The 26,953-nt window shown below is 46.6% G+C and overlaps 2 protein-coding genes and 1 pseudogene across 4 annotated transcripts in view; 2 read left to right on the top strand and 1 right to left on the bottom strand.

Moving 5' to 3' along the window:
• LOC112982482 (exocyst complex component 1-like) overlaps nucleotides 1–3,589 on the top strand; it is a 42,049-nt gene extending 38,460 nt beyond the window's left edge. For both annotated transcript variants that reach the window (XM_026098921.2, XM_026098913.2), the window contains 2 exons: nucleotides 1,680–1,874; nucleotides 2,690–3,589. In XM_026098921.2, coding sequence (XP_025954706.2) covers nucleotides 1,680–1,874; nucleotides 2,690–2,845 — 351 coding nt within the window. In that variant the 3' untranslated portion in view covers nucleotides 2,846–3,589. The remainder of the gene's footprint in view (nucleotides 1–1,679; nucleotides 1,875–2,689) is intronic.
• A 4,567-nt stretch (nucleotides 3,590–8,156) lies between these two features.
• GLOD5 (glyoxalase domain containing 5) lies at nucleotides 8,157–14,473 on the top strand. 2 transcript variants are annotated; one of them, XM_064518064.1, is made up of 5 exons: nucleotides 8,157–8,212; nucleotides 8,415–9,203; nucleotides 10,259–10,530; nucleotides 11,543–11,698; nucleotides 12,650–14,473. In XM_064518064.1, exons 3-5 carry the CDS (start codon nucleotides 10,390–10,392, stop codon nucleotides 12,809–12,811), a joined length of 459 nt encoding a protein of 152 aa, XP_064374134.1. In that variant the 5' UTR covers nucleotides 8,157–8,212; nucleotides 8,415–9,203; nucleotides 10,259–10,389; the 3' UTR covers nucleotides 12,812–14,473. The 2 variants fall into 2 exon arrangements, with proteins under 2 accessions (XP_064374134.1, XP_064374133.1); XM_064518063.1 differs by having other exon boundaries at nucleotides 8,159–8,212; nucleotides 8,415–8,481.
• Nucleotides 14,474–19,260: 4,787 nt separating this feature from the next.
• On the bottom strand, nucleotides 19,261–26,313 carry LOC112983281 (cis-aconitate decarboxylase-like; annotated as a pseudogene).
• Between the last annotated feature and the right edge of the window lie 640 nt (nucleotides 26,314–26,953).

Here is a 26,953-nt window from a genome sequence, read left to right as displayed (position 1 = left end):
GTTGATGGCTGCTCTGGAGACCCCTTCTAGTTCTGCTCCTTGCCTACGTGCTCACTGCCAAAAAACATCTAATACAATCTGAGTTCAGCTTGAATCCTGTACAGGGCCTACCACTTTTGATTTGCTTCCAGCCTTTGCTGTCAAACATCTTGCAGGTTTGACTGGAAGAGCAGTTCAGTGTCTTATGCTGCCTTCAGCCCTGCCTGTATTAACAGCTTCAAATCCTTCCTATGCGAGGGAAAATTTAATTTTATTGCTGACAACAAAACAAAGTGACTAACGTATGAGGGCACTTTCGTTGTACTCTGCTCAAAGATTTCTGGAGTCCTGACATGGCTTTGTCTTGTATCCCGTGTAGCTCTTCAAGTTTGAGCTCAATTCACTAATGTGAAGAAAAATTGCGAAAGTGCCCAAGTAATGTAGGAGCCCACTTCATATTTTAAAAAGAGCTCATACATTTAGGAACCCATTTTTCCCTGAAAAACTTTGAGATTTAGGATATTTCTCCAATGTAAATTGCAGTAGAGATACTCAGGACAACACACAATTTACTGTGCTGTATGAACAGGATGGTGGCCAGTAGGTCCCTCTTTATTCAGTCTGCATTAGACCACATCTGCAATATTGTGCCCAGCTGTGACATGAAAGATGTTGATAAACCGGAGCAAGTTCAGCAGAGGTCCACCAAAATAGTCGGGGGCTGGAGCATTTGTCCTGTGAGGAGAGGCTCAAGAAGCTGGGCTTGTTCAGCCTGGAGAAGAAACAGCTATGGGGGCGATTTAACAGCAGCCCTCCCCATGCCTAGGAGGAGATTACCAGGAGGACAGAGCCAGGCCCGTTACTGAGGTGCATGACAGGATAAGGGAGCACAACAGCTGTAAATTGAAACAAGGAAGGTTCCAACTAGATATAAGGAAAAGTAATCACTATGAGGATAACAAAGCTTTAGAACAGGCTGCCACTTGGAAGTTTTAAAGACCTATCTGAACAAAAGCCCTGAGCAACCTGGTCTGAATCCAGTATTGATCCTGCTTTGAGCAGGAGGTTGGATGAGAGACCTCCCAAGGTCCCTTCCAGTCTGACAGATTCTGCAATTCTGTGCCTGGAAAAGCTCATGCAGAAAAAACTGTATTGTGTCAGCATTGAGCTTTTTGTGGAGCTTCACTGCTGCTGGTACTTCTTTCCTGAAAACTAGCTCAGACACATTGCCATGCTTGAGGTGGGATAAATGTTACTTTTGAAATTCCTCCCTATGGACTAGCCTTTTCTGCTTTCTTACAATATCCTGGAAGAACGGAGAAAACTTGGGTTCTGCTTTGCACTTTTGCAGATTCTGGGATTCCCCTGGCACTTGCTCCAAACCCTCTCTAATGAGTGAAGCTATAAAAAGCAACAAGGAGCATGAGTGGTTTTTCAGCAGTCACACTGCTCCATGATACTACAACCCTTAGAGATCCTTCTTGCCAAGCAGAGAGGGAAAAGAACTGAGGAAGTTCTCTACAGCATGCTAAGACTGTATAGTGTCCCTGGTTTCCTACAGAATAATGAGGAGTCCCTAATACATGATTTTTGCTCAATTAGACATAGGAAGGGAACTGAGTAAAGGGGTCAGGTTTCAACCCTTGCACAGGAGTCCACTTTAGCACAGCTCGTTAGTGAGTGTCTCTTTGCCTTTCTAGCACTTCTTTGAAGGTGTGAAAGCCCGTGTGGCTCAGGGGGTGAAAGAAGAGGAAGTCAGCTTTCATCTGGCCTACAGCAAGCAAGAGCTGAGGAAAGTCATTGAAAAATACCCTGGCAAAGAAGTAAAAAGAGCCCTCGAGACCCTCTACAGGAAGATCCACAAGTATCTCTCCCCCGAGGAAAATCTTTTGCCGGTAATTGTGATGTGGGCCTTACATCTGGGTGCAGTGCTATGATGTTTTGGGGGGTTCAGGGCTGCAAAGCAATAAATATGGAAGAGGTCTCCTACCCATTGTTTCTGTCCACCTTTCCAAACGTTTCTTCTTCTTCTTCCTGTCAATATTCTCTCATCCCATTCCTCAGTGACTTCTCTGCTACCTTCCCAAAGACTTGAACCACTCTCCCTTCAGGCAGCAGAAGCTGAGATTAGCACCAAAGCATGGTCTAATACTGCCCTGTATAGCACACAGCTGAGGTTTTACTAGGATCCAATTATTACTTTTTGTGGTGATGGAGTTCAAAGTGCCTGAAAGAACACAGATCTTCTTCATGGCCCATCAGGGTGAGTGAGAAACAAGAGTATGTGTTAGTGTGCAGGTGGACGGTATGTGAGAGGGTCTTGGCACACTCATGCCCAGTGGAATAGTGCTGGAGGCAACAAACATGGCTTGGCCTTGTCTGCTGTCTCATACGACCTACAGAAACAGTGCCTAGGGCAGGCCAAACCACTTCACGATTTCACCTCAGGGAGAACTGGTTGGTCCAGCTCAAAAAAGGGGCCGGGAATGAACTATCATCCATGCAGTGTGGATGACCATGGAGCCAGCCAGGGAGTTCAGCTATTTCACAGTATATCTTCTCCTGCTGATGCACAAAGGTGTTCCTTCTGGCCTGCCTTACTTTAGTGTGGCAGAGTATGCTGGACCTGCTTTTCTCTGCAATAAGTATCTGCGTATAGCTGTCACGGACTGATGAGGAGACAGCTAATGGTCTGTGTGTTTTTCCCCAGGTGGTGTGGCATGCTATGGAACAGGAGTTCATACGACAGTACCAGGAGTTTGAGGATCTCATCCAGCGTTGTTATGCAGGGTCAGGGATCACCATGGACTTCACCATGGAAGACTTACTGAGCTACTTCAACTCCATCACTCTGTCCAGCATATAAAAGCAGCCCTGTCTGAATGTATGCCTGTTGAGTGTAGCTTGGGAACCCCCTGCAGCTACACCTTTAAGGAGCAAAACTCAAATGCAAACGCCTTCCCAGGCTAATATTTGATATCTGGGATCTCATCCTGAACTTAATGCCAAATTGCCTTTGCCTTGCCAGTCTTAGACTAGATCCCCTTTGGGGAAATGGAATTTCCAGACCTAAGCCATAGCTTTCTCCTTCCAAGGAACCTTTGTGTAGCTAGTAATAACCCCCCAAACCTTGAATTTCTGCCAAAGTGCATGCCAATACTGTGCCTCTTCAGGAGACCACTTCCCAGTGTCCTGTGCAGCTGAACAGTGAAAGCCATCTTCTTTCCAAGAATTTTCTCCCTTTTTAACTGTTTCCAGATTTTACAGTGAGTCTGTGCTAAGACAAGAAGGTGCTTTGCACTAAGTCACCTAAATGTGTTTCTAGTGTTATTATATCTGGGTATCAGAACATACATGGCTACTCCACCAGCACTTCGATGCAGGGAGCTGAAAGTTCAGAGTTACTTTAGGTCACAGGGTTTATTGCTTTTAGCTGAGGAAAGTTTTACTTGAAGGAAAACTGGAGTAGAACAAGCTCTACTGTTCTAGGGGTCCAAAATAATTTCCCAGGGAATTTCCTGTTCTTACACCATTTTCTCAAGAAGCATCCCAGAGCCATGTCAAAACTTGTTAATGTCTTTTTGTTGTTGAAAATACAGCCTTTGTGTAATTCTTGTGTCTTGTGATGTTGTCTTGGGTCAGATTTACTACCCAGTATAGCTATGCCTTTAAAAAATGAAGACCCTGAACTCCTTGTTTCAATACAAGTAAAAATTAATGCAAATGAAAGCACTCATCAAATTTTTGTCAGATTTGATATTGCGGAACCCCCTAAAACCTCAAAGCAGGCTAGGGCCGATCTCTAGACTGGAGGCCAGTCTCCTTTTCCAAGTGGCTTTTTCCTGTGAGGCTAATCTCTCTTACCCCCAGAATAGGGTACTGCTGCTTGGCAATAGTCCTTGTCTCCCAAACCGTGCTAGCTCACACGGGCCTAACGGGGCCAGGAAGAATACTAGCCATTAAGCGGTCTGGACAATCACAGGCCAAGGTCTAAGTCCAGGTCCAACTTACTTTATTAGTGTAGCTGTAGTGGGAAAGGAGAGGCAGAGAGCCTGCGAAGGCCAGAGGTAAAACCCAGGATGCTGGAAACAGACTGCCTTTCAACATAGCTCTTTGGGAACACCATGACAGGCCTTGCTAGGGAACAGTGAGGGCCAGCTGCTCCCTAAGGGACAGGGAGCCGTGAGGCGAGCACGATGACACAGCCAGCCAGGCAGGGGACTCACCAGTCACGGCCCTGTGTCACAGTGCTTGCACAGGCTGAGCAGGGCAGGCCCAGGGGTGGTGGTCCAAGAGTCCAGATCATCAGGCACATTCATGGTGATGAACCAGGTCCAAGATCAAGCTGAGAACTCAAAATCTGCAGATCAGGGTCAGAATCAGGCCTGGTGAGGGCAACACAGTCGAGTGACCACTGAGTAAGTCCATAGTAATGAGACAGGTCTGAAGTCCAGGAAGTCAGTCTGCAGATCACAGTCCAGATCAAGGGGGTCCATAGCCAGAGAGGGGCATGGCTGTGGCTGAGCTGGAGATCATCACTCCTCCAATGTAGCTCAGGCAGGTTCAGGCCCAGGGCTGAGCTGAAATGGGGCTCCTGGCCTATGGGCAGGGGGTATGGGTCGATGCCCCAGATGAGGCTGGTCAGGGCTATTAAGGCTTGTCACTGCCATCAGGGCTCTGACGGGCCTCAATGACCTTGTTCTTTCACCCAAAGTTTTGGCTGAAGTTTTGTTTTCCACCTCAGATGAGCACTGAAATGGAATCAAGCTTTGCACTAGAACCTCAATGCAAATTAACACAAGATATTCAGCTATTGCTCAGCCTCAATACAGCAAGGCCCAGACTTCTTGTCTTTCAGTGCATGCAGTCTGGATAACCAATTTTCTGCTGAGGATACATTTTCTCTGGTTGTAGGTGCATAAATGGGCTGAAGGAAGACACTTTTGTGGTGAGAGGGAAAAAGTTCATTCTGGATATTGGTCCAAGGTGATACTCTGCGTATATGTCAAAAATACGCAAGTCAAAAATACGCAAATCAAAAATTCAAATGTTGCTAAGGGAGAAAGGGCTATCAAACTCCCTCACTATACCCCTTTCCTTGAAGTTAGCTGTTATACATACTGCTTTGTCCCTGTGCTCAAAGCACAGGCAGACTAAAGGGAGAACAAGGTCTGAGTAGTTTCCAGTATTAATATAATTATCTCTTGCAGGCAGAGTTGAAAGTCTAAGCAAACACATTTTCATCCTTGACACAACAAGCTGGCACAGTCTTTGCCCCTGAGTTTATAAAGCAACTTTCTTAGATATCAGATGCTGGAAAAAGAAGGCATATAAAAAGCTGGCTAATGCAGGAGCTGCCAGGAGAAAATGCAGTCTTTCGAGTTTGACCTTCATAAATAAAGGTGGAGGGTGCACTGGAGCTTGCACTCAAACAGAGGAGAAGCTAGAGAGTTGATGGACTGCCAGAGACCTTGGAAAAGAACATGGCTTTCCATTTGACAAGATGGGTTATTCTCCTGAAATCGTTGTCATTTCACAAGCATAGGACTGGATTTGTGTTGCTGAGAGAGATGCCTGACTATCTTGCTGGAATATTTGCTTGGATCCAATTTCAGAGCTCAGGAGAGCAGGCCAGGGAGTGGTCTGGAGTCCAGTTGAGAAATACTCCAAAGATATCTTGAGCTGAAAAGATAATCATCCTGAATGCCTGGCTGGGAAGAAAAGGGCAAAAGAAACAGAGTGAAAGCTACCACTCCTCACAGAATTATTCCTCAGCAGTATTTGCACAGATTGTGTCAAAGCCATAAAAACTGTGCAGAAGTCCTGCTGTCTGGCTGGAGTCCTGTGACTGACATCTGTGAAAAGAACTTCGAGAGTTTCAGTAAAGAAAAGATATCAGTATTTTTCACAAGAGAGTGAGGCTTCAGCCATCCATCTGCTTGTTTAGCCATATGTCTGCCAGGCCCACTATGCAGCTATTGCAGCCCTTGATCATGTCATCTAGACTGAACAGGAGAGCAGAAATCATGGAGGCAGGCAGTTCCCACAAGTCTTGTGAAAACCAGAGGCCGACAGAAGGAAGAGACACCAACAGACTCCTCCAAATGAGGCTGCAGCATGAGCCAAACAGCCTTCTGCCCTGTTTGCCCTGAATTGGGCCAGCTGGCAGAGAGGAACTGCAGGAGTGGGCTGTCTGTTACTCAGGTTTCAAAAGTAAATGTAGTCCGTTTTCTGTAATTGCCCTCAGGGCAGATTTACATGTTTCTCCATCCAGAGAGTTTGGAGCCTCTTTCTTCTGTTGCTTCACATATGGAAACTAGTGTAACCCCCCCACTGGAGACAGAGAGTCGCTAAGGGACAGCACAAAGTACTGTGATACCTGTGATTAAAACCTGGGAGTCTGGCCGATCTGCCAGTCTGTGCTGTGCCCTGTGTAAGAGCCAGTCAGTAAATGCAGAGGGAGATTGGATAGCTGTGCAGTGTCAGTGCGGCGAGGGGAGAGCAAAGGACGCAGGCTGAGTCCTAGGAGCAGAAAGCGGAAGGGGGTGGAGTGCCGCAGAGCCTGGAGGGGGTCTGGGTCCCTTCACAGGGGTGCAGAAATCTGATGTTGTGCGTGTGCAGCCTGGAGGAAGAATCGCTTCATCCCCCTGTGCCTGTCAAGCCAGTGTGTGTCCTGCCAGCCTGCCCTCTGGGTAGGCAGCTTGCCGGAGGAGAAGCTCAGGACGTGAGGTGTCCTCAGCACAGGAGCACTGGGGAAAAAACAGGCTTTACTCACACTAGTACTGCGAGACGGGCAGCAGGGCAAGAAGGCGAATGTTAACTGCCTGGGCAGGCGTGCGAGTGCTACACAACTGCCCTGGGAGGTGAATCTAACTGAGGCTCTCACCAAGCTGTGACCTGAAGAGTGTGATATCATCCTGCCCTGTTCCTGGGGTTTGGGAAGGGCTAGAAGGGGAGCAACAGTCTTTAACTCAGCTCTGCCTATGCACTGCCCACCTACCAGCCCGCTCAGCACTTCCTGGGGATTTTCCTCTCAGCTGTGCCTTGGCCAGTGTAGACAAACCCACGGTGATCTTGAAGCACAAGGGAGCTATTACATGTCCCAGGATTAGTTTATCTAACCTACTCACTGTCACCATCACCAGCTGACAGCAGATGGTTGGAGACAGGAAATAACACATGAGGTAGGGCTGGGGGAAATAGGGATTCTGCGGGCTGACCTGGAAAATTTGATGGGGAATCAATTTGTACTGCACAAAACAGGCTTTTTGACAATTCCCAAGATGTCATTTTTGTGTACTTCAAATAGACGCTTGAATTTCAGATATTGGAAATATTCATTTTATTTGAAGTATTGCTATACCATGTGAAGTGTGGGCAGTTTGGGTGGAGAAGGTTTATGCAGAATGTTTCTGGCACAGCGTGTCCTGAGCCTTGAACTACTTCCTCCAGCAGCTTTTCCTCAGCCTGAACTAGTCATTGCCTTGGAGCTGAGTGCCTGGAGAGCTTCAGAGCTTTCAAAACTCCATTCTATTTTTTTCAGATTTACTTTCTGTAGAAGAAAATCTCAAACTGTGCCCCAGGTCACAGACAACCTCCTTGGACATGCCACCTTGTCCCTCCACTCCCTTTCTGATGTCCAGAAATGCGAACACCACTCTGAGACTCTTTTGCTGTTGCTCCTTGCTACACGCTTGGTTTGTTAGTGTGATGCCCGTAGCTCATTCATTTTTTGCAGAATGGGAGCACTGGCTTACAGTGCTCCCAGGGGCATCAAGTGTCTTGTGGGGCAAGAACACCCTGGCATGTTGCATGGTAAAAAATGGTCCTGGGGGCAATGAGGAGAAAAGGCCCGCTTGCCAGTTGCTGGGGGAGGGAACCTGTTGCAGCTGGCTGGCTCAGGTCCTCTTCTCTAGAGACATCCTTGCTGTCTTCTGACCAGTAAGCCACCCTAGAATAAGCAGCAACCTCAACAGTGTGCTTTAATATAGCACATTAATACAGCTTTCCCTTGTGAGGGAAAGATACATGGCTAAACTGTCCCTGGTCTTTATCCCAGATGAAATGCTCAGAGCTCTTGTTTCTAATCTTGTGGGGTTTTTTTTTTCCTTTATGTCTACGACGCTGCTCCCAGCACAGCTCAGCCCTGGGCACCAGGAAGTGGATAATCACAGGGCCTGGCACGCTCTTCCGACAGCAGGTTTCCCAGCTGCTCTGCCTCTCCTGCTTGCAGGTACTCAGTTTCCTTTCGTGATCTGATCTCCCTGCGGTTGTTTGCTGAGGGGCTGCAAAGCTTACACATCCCCACGGGCAGTGAGGGTTGGGCTGGGAAGTTTATTAGGCAGGGAGTGGGAGTTGCAGGCTGTGAAATGAGGGCCCCGCAACTAGAGAGCACTCAGTAAAACTTCCTGGATGAGTGTTTCCTTGTTTTTCAGATGAGACAAACCCCTATGGAAGAGCAGTAGGGTTTTGCAGAGGGACGGAGGCCCGGGCTGCGCGAAGGTGAAGTTGTTAAACACCAAACACCATCTGCAACAAGGAGGAGGGGCGCTTGCATTGGGTTCTTGCTGCCTTTTCTTTGCCTCTATTAACAGATTCTCTCCCTATCTAGTGCAAACAATAACAGGGGATATTTGGGGGCATGCTGTACATCAGCTCTGGCTTGGTGACAGCAGGGTCCTGCTCCAAGCAAGTGCCTCTGACTTCAGGGAAGAGGTGAATGTTTTGCCCTGGCGAAACTGTGCCTGCTTTTACACTGACCTCGCTCTTGGGTCAGCAGAGCTTTGAAATCTCTCCTTGGCAGCCGTTTCCCATGCACCCTGTTGCAGCAGGGCAATGCCAGAGGATAAGAACCCAAATGTGAGAAAACACCAGGAGACACACTGTAAACCAAGGCTAGTGAGTCCTACACACCGTGGTGCTGGATACAAGCGCCAAGAATCTCTGGCATCAGCCTCACCCTCTGCTTGCTATTGAGTCAGGAGTATGAAGGCGAATGGCAAGGGCAAAAAGGGGTTGGTTTTGTGGGCTGTGTTTTCTGATTGGTGTCACTTAATGCTGGGTTAAAAGGTTTGCTTTCCATCTGCTTGTTTTCCCTGAGAGCCAGCAGGAGTGTTGTGTGTCTTTTATACGGGGGGTCATTGGAGAACTTGTTGAAGATCTCAGAATAGTGATACATCATTTACCCCAGAATTTGGGGCTTTTTAACAGAGAAGTAAATATATGTAAGTACAGAGCGGTTAGTGATTTGAAGGAAACTTGACTCCATTTGTGAGGGGCTTGTCACAGCCTTCCTGGTTAGAGGCCCACAGTTTCCAGAGTCTGGTTTTCTAAAGGTAAAATAAACCAAGACAAAAATAAAATGAAGACTTCTCAGTCTCCCAACAAACTAACCAGGCCACCAGGGCCAAATCCATTTGCTTTTCACAGCTTGATTCAAAGGTGCTCCCAGACTCTGGAGAACAACAGGAAGGTCTGCTGCCGCTGAATGAAGTAACCTAAACCTATTTTAAACCTGTGTTGATGGGGAATAAAAGTCTTCTGGGTTTTTTTTCATCCTCCCTTCCCCTGCACCCCCAGTGAAACTGGGATATTACAGTCAGACCATTAAAATATTTACAGCACGCTTAATAAAACTGACTATGCCTGGGCCTGAGAACTTATAAAACAAACCTGAAAAATCAGCTGTCTTCCAGCATCCTCAGGCTGCTCTCACACTGCTGTTGCCCTGCCGCTACACTGAGTTACCATATCACAGTCCCAGAGCTACAACTCTCAGCCATTTGCCCTGTGCAGAGCTTGGGCTCAGTTCCACAGTAGGGTCACATCAGAGATGAGATTCCCATCCTCTCGATCAGGGCCATAATCCTTACCTTACAGTCTGTATTTTACAGCTACATTATATTGGCACAGGCAGAGATTCTGTTCCCTGCCTGTGAGATCCAGATGCAGCCCTTTTCCAAGGGGATGCTAAACTGTTGCTTCAGTCCTGATGCCCTCTTCTGGCCCTTCATTTGGAGGTGAAGGAGGATGGGAGCAGACCAAAGAAGGCTGGAGGGATGGGTCAGATACACCATCCATTCTTAGTGCATAGATTTTTATTCATTGTGAGCTCAGCATCTCAGTGACCTCAGTCCTCAGCTCAGCCCCCCAGCTGGTGCTCCAGGGCTTGCCCCAGCCGCTGGGCTCTGGCATGCTCAGGTCCCACCAGAGCTGAGCTGGAGTCTGAGGCCCTTCCGGGGAGGAGAATATATTGATTCTGTGCTTGTGCCACCTGCAGGGCAGAAGAAAACCGGTTTGATCTCCATTCACAGTTCAGTTCACAGCTGCCTGGACTGGCTCCGTGAGGGTTTGGTTGCTCTTAAACTTCATCTTCTGTAGTTTCATGGTCTTGTTCCTGTCCCTGAGATAATGTCCTGGAAGGAGGAGCACATGAGTCCACCCCCTTGTTTCATCCAGCGACTGGACCACCTTGTGTTGACTGTGAAGAGCATTGAGGACACTGTGGCCTTTTATTCCAAAGTCCTTGGCATGGAGGTGGTCACTTTCAAGGTAACATGGGTACAGGTGAGGCTTAGGCCTAGGACACCTGAAAATACAGTCCTGGACTGGTAGCCAGACACTGTGGACCTCTGACAGCACTTCTTGGGGCATCCCTTTGGAGTGGGGATGGCAGGACCATCACAAACTGTAGGCCATCAAGGTCTGAGTTTCAAGAGAGTCAAGCTGAGTCAAGGAAAGGTTCAAACCACACTGCAGAAGGAGTCAAAGTGAGAAAGAAGGAGAGGTTCCTTGGAAAAAATAGTTGTGAGGACTAAAGGAGGAGAACTCGCAAACCCATAAATCCTCTAAACACGCTCTTGTTTTGATATTGCCACTGACAGAGGAAAAGATGAGTAGTCTGTTCAGGACAGCCCCAACCCATGCTGCGCCCAAGTTTCAGATCACTTTACCTGCTTTGAATATCTGCACTGCACCTTTATAACTCTCAAGCTTATTTCCTTCCCCCCTGCCCTGCCAGGTTTATGTAAAGCAGTTGCACTCACATCCCAGGGCTACAGTGAGCACCTCTTTGTTCTTCAGGTGGGCACATATGACAGGTTGCTGTATTGCATTTTGATGGGGCTCAGCCCTCAGCTGCCATATGTGCCTGCAGAAATCTCCCTGAGGGTCTGTAAAGAAAAGAGGTGCCAAAACCTTCTTCCTCACTCTCTTCCTGCTGTTTCATATTTGTTCTCTCTGTAGCGTCAGTTGGTGCATTATTTTTGTGGCTGCCCACAGACAGGTTGGAGGGTGTCCAGGACTGAACACTGGCATTGTTATGGGCTGGAAGAGTAACTGCACGCGGTTACAGGTCTCACGCTACCTTTCTTGGGTCACTCCACATCTCCAGAGATGTAGTGGAAATGTGGGGGTCAGTTCCTATCTTGAGTTGCCACAGTGAGAGCCCAGAGAAGATAGGAAAGTCAAGTCCCCAGGTTTTAGGACTACACAGGTGAATGGATACTGAAGACTTCAAGGTGAATAAGTCTTACAGGACATTGATTCTTCTCTTTGGGGACAGGAAAACCGCAAAGCTTTATGTTTTGGCTGCCAGAAGTTTAACCTTCATGAGGCTGGGAAGGAATTTGAACCCAAGGCTCTATGTCCGGTCCCCGGTTCTGCAGATTTTTGCCTTATCACGCAGACCCCCCTGGACCAGCTGCTTGAACACCTGAAGGTGAGGAAGGTGGAGAGTATGCATATGGTGGTGTGGGCTGGGGCTGTAATGAGAGAGCTGAGGGGCCAGTCTGGAAACAGAGCTAATGAATTTGCCTTCAACTGCAACTTCAGTTGCAATTGTACTTTTATGGGCACCAATCAAGCTCTATTGAAATGCCTGCAACTGAACAGTGTAAGAGAGAGGACTCTGAGTTAAATATGAGAAGTGCATTGAAAGGAATCTCTTAGATTTTATTTTGCAACATCTGGAAAAATAAGCACTAGTTCTGGCATACTTGCAAGCCAATGTGTGCTGGGCAGAAGGCTGGTATAAAAGAGCAAGACCTCCCTGCAAGATTTAGCAGTATGGCAGAGGTGCTGTGCATTGTGCTTCCACCAGGACCCAAGGCCGAGTATCAGGGCCCTGTGAGGTGATGATGAGAGGTATCAGCTGAGTTGTTTCCAGGAGGACAAGATGTAACAGTCCAGGAGAAATATGCTGAGCCTTACAGACCTTTCATTAGAGGTGTAGCAGTGCTCAGTACCTGCCAAAATCTTCTGTGCTCAATACAGATGTTCATGCCTAAAGGTGTCAGGACAGGCCATTAGTGCTGGCCCTCCGTATTACATTTTTTTCAGCCTCATCTCTCTCCCCAAAGATCTCACAGTCCAGTCTAGCCTGATTGTGTGTTTCTGAGCTGGACACTTTTTCAGTGCTGTGGGATAGGATGACCCAAGGTCAGAGGACTGACAGAAGCACAGCTTGGTTGGCCTTGCCATTGAAGACCCTGTCAGTGGTCTGAAGAGACCTGGCCAGAGCCTCTCAAGTAACATTTTCAGGGCCTGTGCCTTGGGGATGTCAGAATTTTGTTATCTAAAAGCTCATGTTTTCAGGGCTGGGGGAAGAGTGCACAACTCTCTGATAAGACTCCCTTAAGCTTGAAATGCTGGCTTTTATGTCTCCTCTCAGGCCTGCGGGGTGAAGGTTGAAGAAGGTCCTGTGGCCAGAACTGGTGCTATGGGTCCAATAACATCCATCTATTTCCGAGACCCTGATGAGAACCTGATCGAGGTTTCTAGGTACAGCACAGACATGACAGATGTGACTGCAGTTAGTGGAGGGGAACACTAACCATAACCTATACTCTGCCTGAGTCACAGAAAACAGAGGCCAGGATTTTAATGGCCAGTTTACATTTGTTTTACAAACCTAGAACAAGACTCGGCTTTCAGACCCACAGAGCAATGAAAAATAGGTCTGCGTGAACTTTGAGAGCTATCCCTCAATCCTGCTTTTATAAATCTCTGATGATGGAGACTTCATGCCCTCCCTGGAAGATCTGTCCTGCTGCTGCACTACTCTTGCTGAGACAACATTGTTCCTAATGTCTGAAGCCTCTTTTTCTGCATATGAAACATGTGATTTTTGCCCTGTTCACCATGAACCCAGAGAACTTGTTCCTTTCCTCTTAATAGCCAGTTTTTTACACACCGGAAGATTTCTATATCTCCCTTCCTCTCAGCCTGCTTATAGCATGACCCAGACTAACTGGCACTGGTGGCTCTAACACTAAGTCACTGGTTTAAATCCAGCTGTGGCTATTGAAACTCACCTCCTGCCTGGGAAGGGGGAACTGCACCTCAGCATTTGACACATGAAGCACTTGTGAGGCTCTGTGCCTCATATTCAGCACTGCATACATACTTGAATAGTTACGGCCCTTCTGTCACCCAGGCAAGGGGCAAAGTAGAGACAAGGTGGCTGCGTGGAGGGGATGCCCGTTATCAAGTCCTACTCACAACCCCTGAGTTCCTCATAGGATGGTGAACATGTGCTGGACTTGAACATGCCCTTTTGACCCATGTAGGAGAAGACAGGGATCACAGTCTCTATCCTGCCTCAGCCAAGAACAAGCAGAATTCACTTGCCCCTTGCCTCCTAATCTGGGTGTCTGGAGAAGCTGCATGTAGGTGCGTTCTGGGATCTTGATGAACTCCTACTCCAGGTGCCTTCAGCACATGCACTTCACAGAGCTCTTCTCCTTCCTTCTATTGCTTTCACACAGAGCAATTTGCACTCATTCAGCATTCAGATAAACCTTAACATTTCTAATGCGTTCGCAAGGAGATCAGAGAACCATTCATTGATACTGTGAGCATCAGACCCTCCTTAGCAGGTATTCCAGCAGAGTCAGAGATGTCTTGAATCCCTCTGCCCACCGCTCTTAACAGGCCTGGATATACACGCAGAGAGATCTTGTCTGTAGACCCTAACTTGACCTTCCCAAAGGCATAAGCAGGATGGAGTCATGAACAAGATTAGCTCTAGTGTTTGGCATTCTTGCTTTGTGTGTCTATGGGTGAAAGTGGAAAGCTGGTCCTGCAACAGTCTGGTCATATGCAGGCAGTGATGAGTACTAGGTTTCTTACTCGGTCACTTTTCTGGAATAATACAGATAGATATCATTTGTGGTGGTTCCTCCACACAGTGTTGCTCTGATCAACTCTGATTTCCCCTTCCTCTGGTGTCAAGTACTATATACCTTTTACACACATGCCTCTAGGTCATGGAGACCTTCCTTGGGGAAGCAGGTTCCCTGTACACTCTCCAGGAGCTGAACAGAGAATCTCGGTGTTTTGTATTGCCACCTTACTTGCAAAATAATACATTTAGCATATTTCCAGACAGCAGCATGAGCATCAGACAGAACCACTGAAGTTACGAAGTTCACTAAAGTCATGGATTAGTTTTCCTAAATTTATTTCTTAGTTAGTTAAAGGGATCTAATTTTTGGAAATTATTTTGAGTTAAAGAGGCCTGAATTTTACCCATCAGGCTTATTGCCATGTGGGTGCTTCAAGTAGGGTACAAGAGTAGCATACAGAAAACAAACCATTCACTCCCCTAACACCACCTCTCCATCCAATGGGTGAACGAACTTCCATAATGACCTGGGAAGAAGCAGCAGAAGAAATCAGAGAGAAGAGCACAGATCTACATTTGAAATAACTGCCTTCCCACCACCCTGGCTGCTGTATGATACAAGGGAGAGTCACACACCAAGATGGGGTTTGGGGGGGGGGGGGGTTGGATCACACACTGAGGTGTGTGGTCCCACAGAGCCAAGGGGCTTGGAGACTGGACCCTGGGGAGGGAAGCCGGTGGGACCGAGCCCATGGGGAGCCACTGGGAGGGGGGCGCTCCTGGACTCTCCGGGCCCTGATTTTGCTCTCCAGGATGCTGAAGGTCTGAGTCTGTGGGGAGGGGAGCCTGTGGGCCTGAGCCCGTCGGGAGAGGATCTCGTGGGCCCGGGCTGATGGGGAGGGGGGATCGTGGTGATGGGCACCCGTGGGCCCCAACAAGCAGGGAGGCGAGCATTGGGGAGGGGAGCCCGTGGGGAGGGGAGCCCATGGGTCTGAGCCCCTGGGGGCGGAGCGCCCCCCGAGGCCGTGGGCCCCGCGCCTGAGGCTGCTCTCCAGGGTGCTGAAGGCGCGAGCCGCGGGCGGGCCGGCGCCGTGCCCGCAGGGATGGCAGGGAGGGCGCTGCCCACGGGAGAAGGCTGATCACAGCATCCTGCTCCGGCCAGACCAGCCCAGGCTCCCCGGACCGGTCAGGATCTGTCTCCTTCCAAAATCCTCTTCTGGCCAGGGCTTCTCCATAGCCGGGAGCATTCCAGCAGAGCCCCATTCATTTCTGGGCTGGGATTGCAGTTACTGATTGATTGCTAACATGCACGCTGCCTAGTTCTGCACTAAGTGTTCTTTCATTCACTGAACTTGCTACCATAAACATTGCCTTTCTTAAGAAAGGTTTCCTTTTCTTAATTTTATTTTAAGGCTCATTTATCTTGGAACAGCAGCAGAGAAAAGGACAAGGTCTCTTTTCTTATTCAGCCTGAGAGAAGTTAAGGACTTTGGTGGCACCACATTAATGACTGAATTACCCTCAGCGTCACACAAGGTGGCCTGTGGTTTTCACAGGCCATTTTTTTCCTTCACTCTCAAAAGGCCTCACTTTACTTGCCAAGTGTTTGGATCTCCTATTTTGTTAGGGATGTTAAACATTCACTGTTTGAAGCTAGAAATAACACATGAGACCTTTTCCTGGACTGGGAGACTGAAGGTAGTGTCAGAGTCCCAAATTTTTAGAGAAAAATATCATGAATGAAAAACTCTCATATATGCTTTAGGCTACTGGATGCTTGGGAAAAGCCACTTACTGCTTCAGCTGATGAGGGGCCTGATAAAATGAAAGTTATACACCTCCGGGCTTCCTGAACCTTCCCTCACTTATTTTACACGTTTTCTGCTGAAAGGTGTCAGAATCACACCCAGTGGGAGAGTTGAGACAACAGGCTGAGACACCGGGAGCAGTTTGCTATTGTGATCTTGTCAGCAACATCAGATCATCAGGCCCTTGTTTTGGGCAAGCATCACTCTCAGAATGAAGACTGATGATAATCAAAGTCAAGCACTACAAGCTGGCAGCAGCTTCCTCCCTTTTTGAGGGGAGATGGTGCCTAGGAGAGCTACACTCAGTGAAATCTATGAAGTTTGGTTTCCTGCTGCTCTCCCCTGTGGTTTGCTTGGTGTCAAATAACAATGCTGAGCACATGGTGCACTCTTTTCCCCAAAGGGCTATGAATTTGGGCTTATCTTAGCCATTTGCTATTAAATTTCCCCCAAATGTACAAGAAATTTAGTACCTTTCAGTTCTCTACCTCTCCTGCTGGGAAAGGCATTGATCACACAGCAAAGACAGGCACAACAGTCCATATATACCTAGCATCATGGACACACTGAAAACACCTTTAGGCTGGGGTGTGTAGTCCTTTAGCCATGACAGGGATGAGGTCAGCCCAGGCAGCATGATTTATCCAAGAATCTGAGCATATACTTAGGCAATTTGGTTGGGCTGTGTTCTCAGCCTCTGCACCCTGAATCTAAACTACTGAGTGTGATGCTCCCTTGGGCACAGCAAGTTATGCTACAGATGCAGGATTTATCCTTGGCTTTCACTGATACTGACATACACAGAGCCCTGTCTGCCTGCCGTGTATTACCCACATCCCCTGCCATCCTTCTCACTGACCTAAGTCATCGTGTATTATTTCCCTAGTCATTGTATATTTGATCTGCTCTATAACTCAGTGTATGAGGGACTTCCGAAGACATTCAAAGACAACAGTTATTTGATGGAGCTACAGTGAATATGTGGTCAGAGTGGGTTTGACCATCCATATAGTTTTCTCCTTGTGTCCTAGACTAGCAAGGATAACATTCTCCCTTTCCAAAAGAATGAATTTGTAGCAGATACTGTTAAAGACCTTGACACAAACTGGCAGTGTTAGGAGGCACACAGGATGTATCAGGTTTGGAAGGGTTTCTGGATCTTAGGCATAAAATGTAGCCTGAAACCCAGCCAGAAAAGTCACTTCTTTGTGCTCCAGCATCAATAGGTTAAAGGTTTTTGCTCCTTCCTCACCTGCTTAGCTTCACTGCTACATGGCCTTAGTGTGTCATGGTGCAGAAGGCATGGAGGTGAGAACATTGGCATGAATTTTAGGATGCTGAAACTGCTGATAATCTTCCAAGGCACATTTTTTCCTCCACTGAATGCCATGTCAGTTCTGGCACACATATTGATCCCCTTGGATAAACGGCGAGTTACTGACTGACTTGGAAGGCACTGGCTCTGTGAGTTTCCAGCTCACTGAGCTGTGATACATGGTTGTCTACCTTGACTTCGGCAAGGCTTTTGACACTATCTCCCGTAACACCCTCATAGGTAAGCTCAGGAAGTGTGGGCTAGATGAGTGGACAGTGAGGTGGATTGAGAACTGGCTGAATGGCAGCACTCAGAGGGTTGTGATCAGTGGTGCAGAGTCTAGTTGGAGGCCTGTAGCTAGTGGTGTCCCCCAGGGGTCAATACTGGCTCCAGTATTGTTCAGCTTATTCATCCATGACCTGGATAAAGGGACAGAGTGCCTCCTCAGCAAGTTTGCTGATGATACAAAACTGGAAGGAGTGGCTGATACACCAGAGGGCTGTGCCCGGACAGGCTGGAGAGTTGGGTGGAGAGGAACCTCATGAAGTTCAACAAAGGCAAGTGCCGGGTCCTGCACCTAGGGAGGAATAACCCCCTGCACCAGTGCAGGCTGGGGGCTGACCTGCTGGAAAGCAGCTCTGCAGAGAAGGACCTGGGAATCCTGGTGGACAAGTTAACCATGAGCCAGGAATGTGCCCTTGTGGCCAAGAAGGACAATGGTATGCTGGGCTGCATTAGGAAGAGTGTTGCCAGCAAGTAGAGGGAGGTGATCCTCCCCCTCTACTCAGCCCCAGTGAGGCCACATCTGGAGTGCCGTGTCCAATTCTGGGCTCGTCAGTAGAAGAGAGACATGGCACTATTGGAGAGAGTCCAGCGGAGGGCTACAAAGATGATTAGGGGACTGCAGCATCTCTCCTATGAGGAAGGGTTGAGAGAGCTCGGCCTGTTTAGCCTAAGAAGAGCGGAGAAGAGAAGACTGAGAGGGGATCTTATCAATGTCTACAAATATCTTAAGGGAGGGTGTCAAGAGGATGGGGCCAGACTATTTTCAGTGGTGCTCAGTGACAGTACAAGAGGCAACGGGCACAAACTGAAACACAGGAAGTTCCATCTGAATATGAGGAAAAACTTCTTTACTGTGAGGGTGACAGAGCATTGGAACAGGCTGCCCAGAGAGGTTGTGGAGTCTCCTTCTCTGGAGATATTCAAAACCTGCCTGGACGTGATCCTGTTCAATGTGCTCTAGGTGACCCTGCTTGAGCAAGGAGGTTGGACTAGATGATCTCCAGAGGTCCCTTCCAACCTCGACCATTCTGTGATTCTGTGAATAACCTTCTTGGTGATCCTACATCTGACGTAGAACCAAATGGAAGTGGAAGCGTGCCATGGAAACTTAACAATTATACGAAATCTGTTGATTAATGGGAAATGCTGAGTAACTTATCATTCTTTGCTGAGAGACTGTTTAATCACGCCTAGGCTTTACTGGCTAATAGGTAATTGTTCTCACCAGTAAAAACATTCCCCAGGGCTCAGTATAAACATATGATTCTGAAGAAATCCTTGGCCACAGGTGCAGCTTCCGAAAATACCAACCTTCTAGCTGATCTTGTCCTTACCTCTGTTGTGTTCCCCAGGCAATTATCTACTGCAAAAGCCATTGTGTTGTATATGTTTGGATTAAAGATGCAAACCTCATGGTCTACACAGTGTAGCATTAAAACTTTATGCAAAAAAGAATTTATTTCATTTGTTTATTTAGAAGGTTTCAGTGTAATTATGTTAGACATTATGACAAGATGGATTAACAGGTGAGCAAACATTTTTGCTCTGTCTAGGAAGTTCTTTGCACAGACCACTAGCAGCAAGCTAAGCAGGAACCAGCCCACATTCTTTCTTGCTTGTCTAGTTCCATCTCGGTCCCCCCAAAAGAAAGCTTCCTGACTTTCCCTAGAAATTCTACACCTATAGCAAAACCATATTGGAAACAGTACCTTTGGATCAACTATCACAGCTATTTGTTTAACATGAAGAGGAACATTGCATAGTTCTCCATTTTGTTGTTCAGAAAGGACTCTCAGAAAGAAAGCCTTTCGGTGAACGGTCACTTAGGAGCACAGGTATTGATTTCATCCCAGCTAGGTAGATGAGTTAAAGGCTACATTTGATTAAGCTTTCCCTCCTGTGAGGGGAATGTCCCAACGGGAGTCACAGCATGTATGTGCCCAAATCACCATCCAGAGGGCCCATCTCTACTAAAGTACCAATGAAGAAAGGAAACAGACTTTCACCTGGCTATGTTCCTTACCCAAACCCCACTTTTCCTGCCCTCACAAGGTGCAGGCCAGTTGGGAACTATCTGACAGATTTTCCAGGTTGTCCACTGTAGTGATGATGGTTTCTATTTTTTCTTCTGAAAGCACATGAGAGGCATTGGATCGAAATTTCTTCAGAAGTGATTCTCTGCTCAGAGGCTTCCTCCAGTGCCCATAGAAAGTGTCACATTTGCCTGTCAGGACATCCCCACTGTGCAGGAGCAGTGCTACTTCTCCATACATCTTGTCAAAGTTGGCCACATTATCTTCAGGATGTTCCACCACCACTTTGTCCAGCAGCTCCCTCAGTTCCTGCCGGTGGATGCTGTTTTCTGTGAAGGAGCTAAGGCCCACTTCACCATCCAGCAAGGCAGTACAGGCATTGAACTGGAAGGAGTGTCTGGCCTGGTGTTCAGAGCTTGGAAAAGGCCTATTAATGTATTTTGATACTGGGATCTTCAGCACAATGGTGCGGATCAAAGAGGGAGAGAAAGACCCTGCATAGTTGATGAAAAGGTTCCGGACAGACAAGGCAGCATCAACCACCCAGTGCATCCCCAGGTGGGCTGGGAATCGCTTGAAAGCAATGTCCTGCTTCTCCAAGAGGAATTCATGATGGTCATTTGGTACAGAAAGTGGTTTGGGTTGATAGACACTGTAGAACGCACTAAATCCAGAGCAACCAGGGATATCATCCAGAATGAAAGGGTTAGCCTCCATCCCTCGGGCAGCCAGCAGTGCTGCTTCAAAGCCTAGGCGAGTAGCATTTCCCATATGCAGTGGCTTGGCTTGGGTGGCAGCATTTGCCATCGGTGCCCCTGCAAGCGAAGCAGCAATGCCCAAGGCGTGTGTGCACTGGGCTATGCTGAGAGAGAGCAGTTTTGCTGTGGCAGCTGCACTGCCCATGGTACCAACCACAGAAGGAGGATGGAACCTAAAGAGGAAATTGCAGATATGAGCACCCCTGCCTGCTTGGCAGCACATAGCACAGGGAGTGCCAAAGCACCTTGCTTAACAAACTTGCCCATTGGACTGGAAATGAACTGCCACGTCAGCTAGTGAAAATCCACCATGAGTTCATTGCAGATAGGATTCACCCGACTCAGAATTTAACCACCTAAAAACTAAGCACCTGCTTGAAACTTCTGAGTCAACAGAGTGAGATCTGCATCTCCAGAAAGAAATTTTTATTTTTCCCTGAGAGCAGGTGGCATGGCACAGTTTGTGTCCATACAGCTAAACTTTCCCCCTCCCAGACAAAAAAGATGGCCTCATTCCACCTGTCTAAGGATAACAGTTCCTAGTCCATGCTATCCCTTAGATCATGCCAGAGCACTGCCTGGTGAGTAGCAGTTGGCACAGGCAGGAATTGTGCCAGGAGATGCCCACAGTTAATCTGTCTGCATGCTTCTGGCCACTGTCTGACCTGTGCCCTTGCTCTGGTTAGTTTAGATCAATACACTGCAGTCTCCAGTCTTAGTCCTCTTGATGGTTATTTCTGAGGCAAGAGGAGGAGGTCACCAAGGTGAAAATGGTGAGAAGTGGTGCCTCATCAGCTAATGGCAGAACTGGCATTTGGCTCTCAGTAGGGCTTTCTTCTGATTCTGAGTTCAACTGGGCTTAGACTGTCATTTTAAAATCTTGAGGAGGCCTGTTAACGTATTTGCCAACCCTCTCCCATTCTTGCTCTTTCTAGCCATGATGAGCCTTCAGTGAAATAAGATTGGCTTCTAATTTTGTGTAGTCTGAGATGTGCACAGTTGCCTAAAGGACTTGGTACAGTGACCATGAGTCTGCAGAGCTATGTGAGTTACCAAGAGGGGACATATTGCATTCTTATGCTTGTTTTTCTCATGAGAATTGCTGCATCATGCTCTAGTCCTGCTTACTCAGGCCCACTTGGTAGAGAAAGGGAGATTTACCTTTTGGGAATGTTGTGAGCCTCACTGGAGAAATGCATGAGCCTTCCTTGCACTTCCAGACCCACATTAAAGGCCAGCAGGAAATCCAGGCCATTGGGTTTGGTGCTTGGAGGTAGCATCTGGGAAGCTGCCAGAAGTGCTGGCAGAACAGCTCCTGAAGGGTGGGTAGCAGGGTGCCAGGTATCATCAAAGTCCATGGAGTGAGTCTGCCAGGGAAATGGAGACAAGGACATGCTAGCGTGAGGTCAGTAACAACATCCACCCAGCCGTTCAGTGGCACCCACGTTACTGCTCTAAAAGCACTATGTGCAACACTGCAGAGCAGCCCATGGCTCTTTGGCCCCATTATCCTTCCAGGTCCCTGACTGCTTCCAGTAACATTAGCCAGTGTCTTGAAAGGACCGCAGAGCTCCTTCTGGAAAAGCCTGCCTTACCGCAACTCCATTGGTGAATGCAGCCAGTGTTGGGGAGAGCTTTATGCCTGGCTTGCCATAGACAGAGCTCACGGCAGCTGAAGAAAACAGTTCCTGTGAATGAGAGGGAAATCCAGGTGAGGACCTTGAGAGAAGCAGCGATTGTGTGAAGCCAGAAAGTCCCCTTCTGGGAGGCAAAAGTCCTGCTTCAGCCGCGAAGTAAGGCTTTGCTTGTGGTGATGTGTCAGAATGGGGACCACATAAATGCATGGTAATATGGGGGTTGCACCTACCCGGCAGTACTGCAGAGCAATATTGAACACGTGCGTCGTGCTGCCCACAAGGCCAACCCCAATGCTGTCGAGGATCATCCTCTTGCTTCTGTGACAGACTGCTTTGGACAAGTGCTCAGGTTGAACTGCGTGGATGAAGGAGGCAAAGCTGCTGGTCACGGTCTCCTCCGGAGCGCTCCTGGCCACCACTGCAGCACCAAGGGAGAGAGGAGGGGTAAGATTTATGTGGGCCATGTGCTAACAGCTCACAAGTCTTCATCCTTTGGTCCCAGTGAATTTACTCAAGGGTAAGGAGAGCTGGAGAGCACAGGACTTGGCCAGCACCTCCCATGGGTCAGAAGGTTGGGTACAGCCCGAAGGATTTGGGAGGTGTGGTACAGCTTCCCTGTGCTTTCCAGGCTGTGAGCCTCTCCTTGAACACGCCATTTAGGCCCAGAGTCACATCTCTTTATGCACTTGACTAAATCTAGGAAAGAACTGTCATTGCTTCAGGCTCCTTCTATAATCAGTGGAGAGATGCTCCTGGAGAGGGGGATTGCCATCTTGTCCAGCTGAGGTGCCATTTCTCCCTCTAAGCCAGCACAGGGAACCCCAAGATGAGCAGGCTGGTGTGACTCCTGCCCCTCTCCACAAGTTTCTCAGGGTGACACGGGTAACAGCATGCCTTCGCTCTTAATGTTCTGTAAGGACTGCACTGTGCTATGGTCTTCAGCTAAGGACAGTCACAGAAAAATCTTGAAAGCTGTAGCGAGGAAGAAAGAAATCATACAGTGCCCTAAATTTACCTCCTCAGGGGGTTTTGCAAGGCTGCAAGTGAAGCAGTTTCAGGGCTCAGCCACATATCCCTGCATTGGGTTTCAAGCAACCACATTTTTTGGGGGGGGTGTCAATACAAATTATGTCCCTGTATCTGGAGAAAAGTCAGAACAGGTGCCCTGCTACATTGCCTATGGTGTGCTGTGGGGAGCGAATTATACAAAAAGAAAACTAGGCTTAATCCCAGTTACGTCAGGCAAAGTTTCCATTATTTTAGGCAAGTAGGACTAGACCCAATACCTGGATTTATCTCTAAGTTTTGTCCTACAAGGTGCTGAGGTGTATAGACTCAGCCAGCAAAACTCTTAAGCCCTATATACTCAAAAGTATGTTAGTGCTTAAAAAAGAGGCCTTCATGGGTTCTTTCATAGTTCAGCTCAGCATATCAGAGGATCTAGCCTGTGCTTCAGAAACAGATTAAAGCAGATCTTCTGTACTTGGTGTTTGAAGGAAGGTTTCCTGCCTCTGAAATCACCTTTGCTATTAGACAAGAAGCAACATATCCACCTTCCCAAGGCAAAGTCAGTGTCTGTATTCATGTCATGTCAGGTAGAGCTGGACAGATAGCAGAAAATCCTAGCATTTTTGTGTCTGGGAGTTACCACTTCCAAATTTTTGGAGGTATTATAATTCTGTGGAAAATATCTAGTTTGGGATCACTGAACTGTTTTATTTCAATGACAAATTGCTTTGTTTTGATTAAGTACAAACAATATTTCAAAAAGGCACGTAGTAAGAGTAGGGAAACTATAAAATTCAATGTAGTTAATATGTGAATGATTGCAAATCTTTCTATATATACATACACACATGCACATACACCAGTAAGACCCAGCATGTATGTCTAAATGAAACTAATTCCATGGAAAAAAAAAAGATGAATCAAGGAAGAAAGTAAAAATATTTTGTTCCAACATCTTACAGGAAACCTCATCAACATCAGCAGGTACATGTGAGACTATTTTTTTATCAGAAAATGTTCCAAATAAAAAATGACCATTCCTAATTTCAGTAGGAAGTATTCATTTGCAAATGTTATGGCTACTGACTCACAGTTTGCTTGGAACTGTATTTGGACTCACCTAAAGTCTAGGAGTCTAAAAACCACTTGTAAACACAGCTGAGAATCTCATTGTTGCTGTGACTCACTGAAATAAAATTCACACCTTGCAGCAGCACCATGAAATATATTGCTACAGGAATCTGTAACACTCAGCAGTTTGGACACCTTCTGCTGACAAAATCTGTGTTCTCTCTGTGTGCTCTGAAAGTATTTTCTGTATACCAGAAACGAAAGCACCAACGCCCTCAAAGAGAGGGAAACAGTGAAGTCAAACTAGATTGCAGGAATGGAAAGAAAATCAGTCTGAATCACACTGCGCCCGTAAGATTCTGGCTGTTTCCTTCCTTCACATCATGAAATGCTCTTTGTCACTTCAGTAAACAGTGACATTTTAAACCCTTCTGTTAAAGATGCTTCTTGACACCGGTGTTTTCATCCTGGTATGACAGCTGTGCAATAAACTAACTAACTAAATAAAAATGATCTTGTATAATAAGGTTATCCAAGAGCTACTAGACTTGCATGAATTATTATTATTTCTGTTGCTCTCAGTTGTTCATTAAGTTCTCTGAATTGCGTTAGTTTTGTTAATAATACACACAAAAGAAGTTAATATACAAATTTATAAAAGATCAAATGGCTACACAGTAAAATTCTGCTTAATTTGATTTCATAGAGAAACTTCATCTGTGCAATACTGCAGAAGACAGTACACTGACTATGAGATATTACAAGAAGAATCATTGATGAATTACTCTAAGAAATGTTAACAACAAGATGAAATGTAATAAAGAAGCAAAGACAAATAGAGGAGTTAAGAATCATGTCTGAGCAATCCAGTAACAGCTACAATTAAAACATTTTAAGATTATGGTCAAAATGTAAGAATTTGGAAAATCTGTTTCAAAATCAGATAAATAGCCTATTTTAGCACAGGGCTAGTTAGCAACATTTTTACCCCATGTTACTTTTTCCCTTGCTCTTTGGCAACCAAGGACAATAATTAACATAAGAGGACCCTCAAGCATGCTTTCTCTTCCAAGAATTTGAGAAGTTTTTCTCTGTATGCTTAACCCAGCTCCTGTTTTTTATAAGCAATGATACAATTATTTTGAGATGTTCTTTAAAAAAGAAGAGAGAATGCTGTTCTGCTGAGAGATACAAACCATGAGCAGCAGTTTTATGTACTTGTCGGGAGCTTGCCAAGATCTTCTGGGATTTCTAGAGTAAAGACAGAGAAAGATCATTTGTCATCTAAGCTGCCTGAACTTTCTCAGAGCCATTTTACCATTTCTGCCTCTAACATGGCATAGTAAGGCACTCACAGACCAAGTAAGTGGATAAAACTAAATTTCAGAGCCTACACGCTTAAGGAGAAAAATTGTTTTCCAAAGCCCAGTCCGGCAGGGGTGCCAAGAATAGCCAGAAGAGAAAGCAGTGCAGTAGAAGGGGCAGCATAGTCTTTTAAGATCTACCATGCAGCCCTCTTACAGCTGTGAGGAGGAACCAGCTCAGAGTGGACATGAGGAGTAAGAAACCTGCAGTATTTCCCAACAACAACAAAACCTCCATATGGCATTGTGCAAAACATATTTGGGATACACAAAAGGAGTAGGCACAGGAGGAACAGGTTAGTAACCACGAAAAGTGCCTGTGAAAGCCATCTGATTTTGTTAATATTAGTGCAGGTTCCCATTTAATGTCATGACAGTTTTGACTACTCGAGGAACTGCTCCAATAGAAACTATCTCTTTAAAGCAAAAAGGAAAAGATCAGAGATGGACAGATTTTGTACATTAAGTAGTATTTACCTGCAAAGTTAAGTAGACCATTCTGATGGCTGTTAACACTGCTTAATCTCCAGCTCTGAACTGCTCTATTCGAGTGATGGGAGAGGTGTCTGTCTGAAAGGTGCTTTGGTGTCAGGGTTTATATATGCTTCTGAAAGGCAATTTGCTTTTTGTTTTTTTTTTTTTTTTTTTTTTTTGCAACCGAATTTCAAGTGTGATGACATCAGCCTCTGGGGACTGAGAGGGTGGGGGGAATATATGAGGGGGGTTGTTTTTTCTGTGCTGAACAGAAGGGAAACCCCTTTGGTTTCAGGAAATAAAAAAGATTTAGGACAATAACTGACAAAGTTCAAGGAACTTCTTGTTTCCAAAAAACCACAGGTGCCAATGTGTGAAGCAACTGGCCCTAGGCTCCTCCTACAGAGGAGGACTATAAAAATGGTACTTACCAGGAAATGAGAGGGACAAGACCATCCTCCCATTGAGCTGAGGTGTCACCAAAACAGGTAATCCAAGCTGCAGAGATAGGAGTGTGGTATTGGTGTTTTTATTTGATGCTTATTTTAAATACATTCACTGTTTTATCATTTGGCTGAATCTTTTCATAAGTCTCCTTCTTCTAAATAGTCAGCTCTGCAATGTTGCCTTCCATGTGTTGCAGGGTCATTGAAACGTTAATATAGAAGTGAAATCTATGATGTAGGTTCCAGGAGACACTGGGACACTTCATTCATCCCTAGGTGAATGACTGGACTTTGGGGAAATGCTCGGGGGGCATTTAATATTATGCGTATTATTGTGTACAAAATATCAGTTTAAAGTGATATATTTTGCAGGCAGCCATATAAAAACAGCTTGAATTTTCTACTAAATATTAGCCAGACCCTTGATCACTGTGAATGTAGCAATGCATCTTAGGCAACTTCGTGCTGATTTTCACCAGATGAGATTCAGGGTTGTGATATGTATTTCTGCTGCATAGAGTTGTTGTGTATGGTCAGTCTTGCAGTGTGCTTATCCAAAAGGGATTGCATTTCATTCTTTTACATGTTTATCTTCTGAGACACATTATTTTCTGAGAGCTATGTAAACAATTGTTATCATTAAGATGGGA

Source organism: Dromaius novaehollandiae, chromosome 11, assembly GCF_036370855.1.
Source record: "Dromaius novaehollandiae isolate bDroNov1 chromosome 11, bDroNov1.hap1, whole genome shotgun sequence".
Classification (NCBI taxonomy): Eukaryota; Metazoa; Chordata; class Aves; order Casuariiformes; family Dromaiidae; genus Dromaius; species Dromaius novaehollandiae.
Note: the sequence above shows the minus strand (reverse complement) of the source record. Positions and strands in the feature narration are given on the sequence as shown.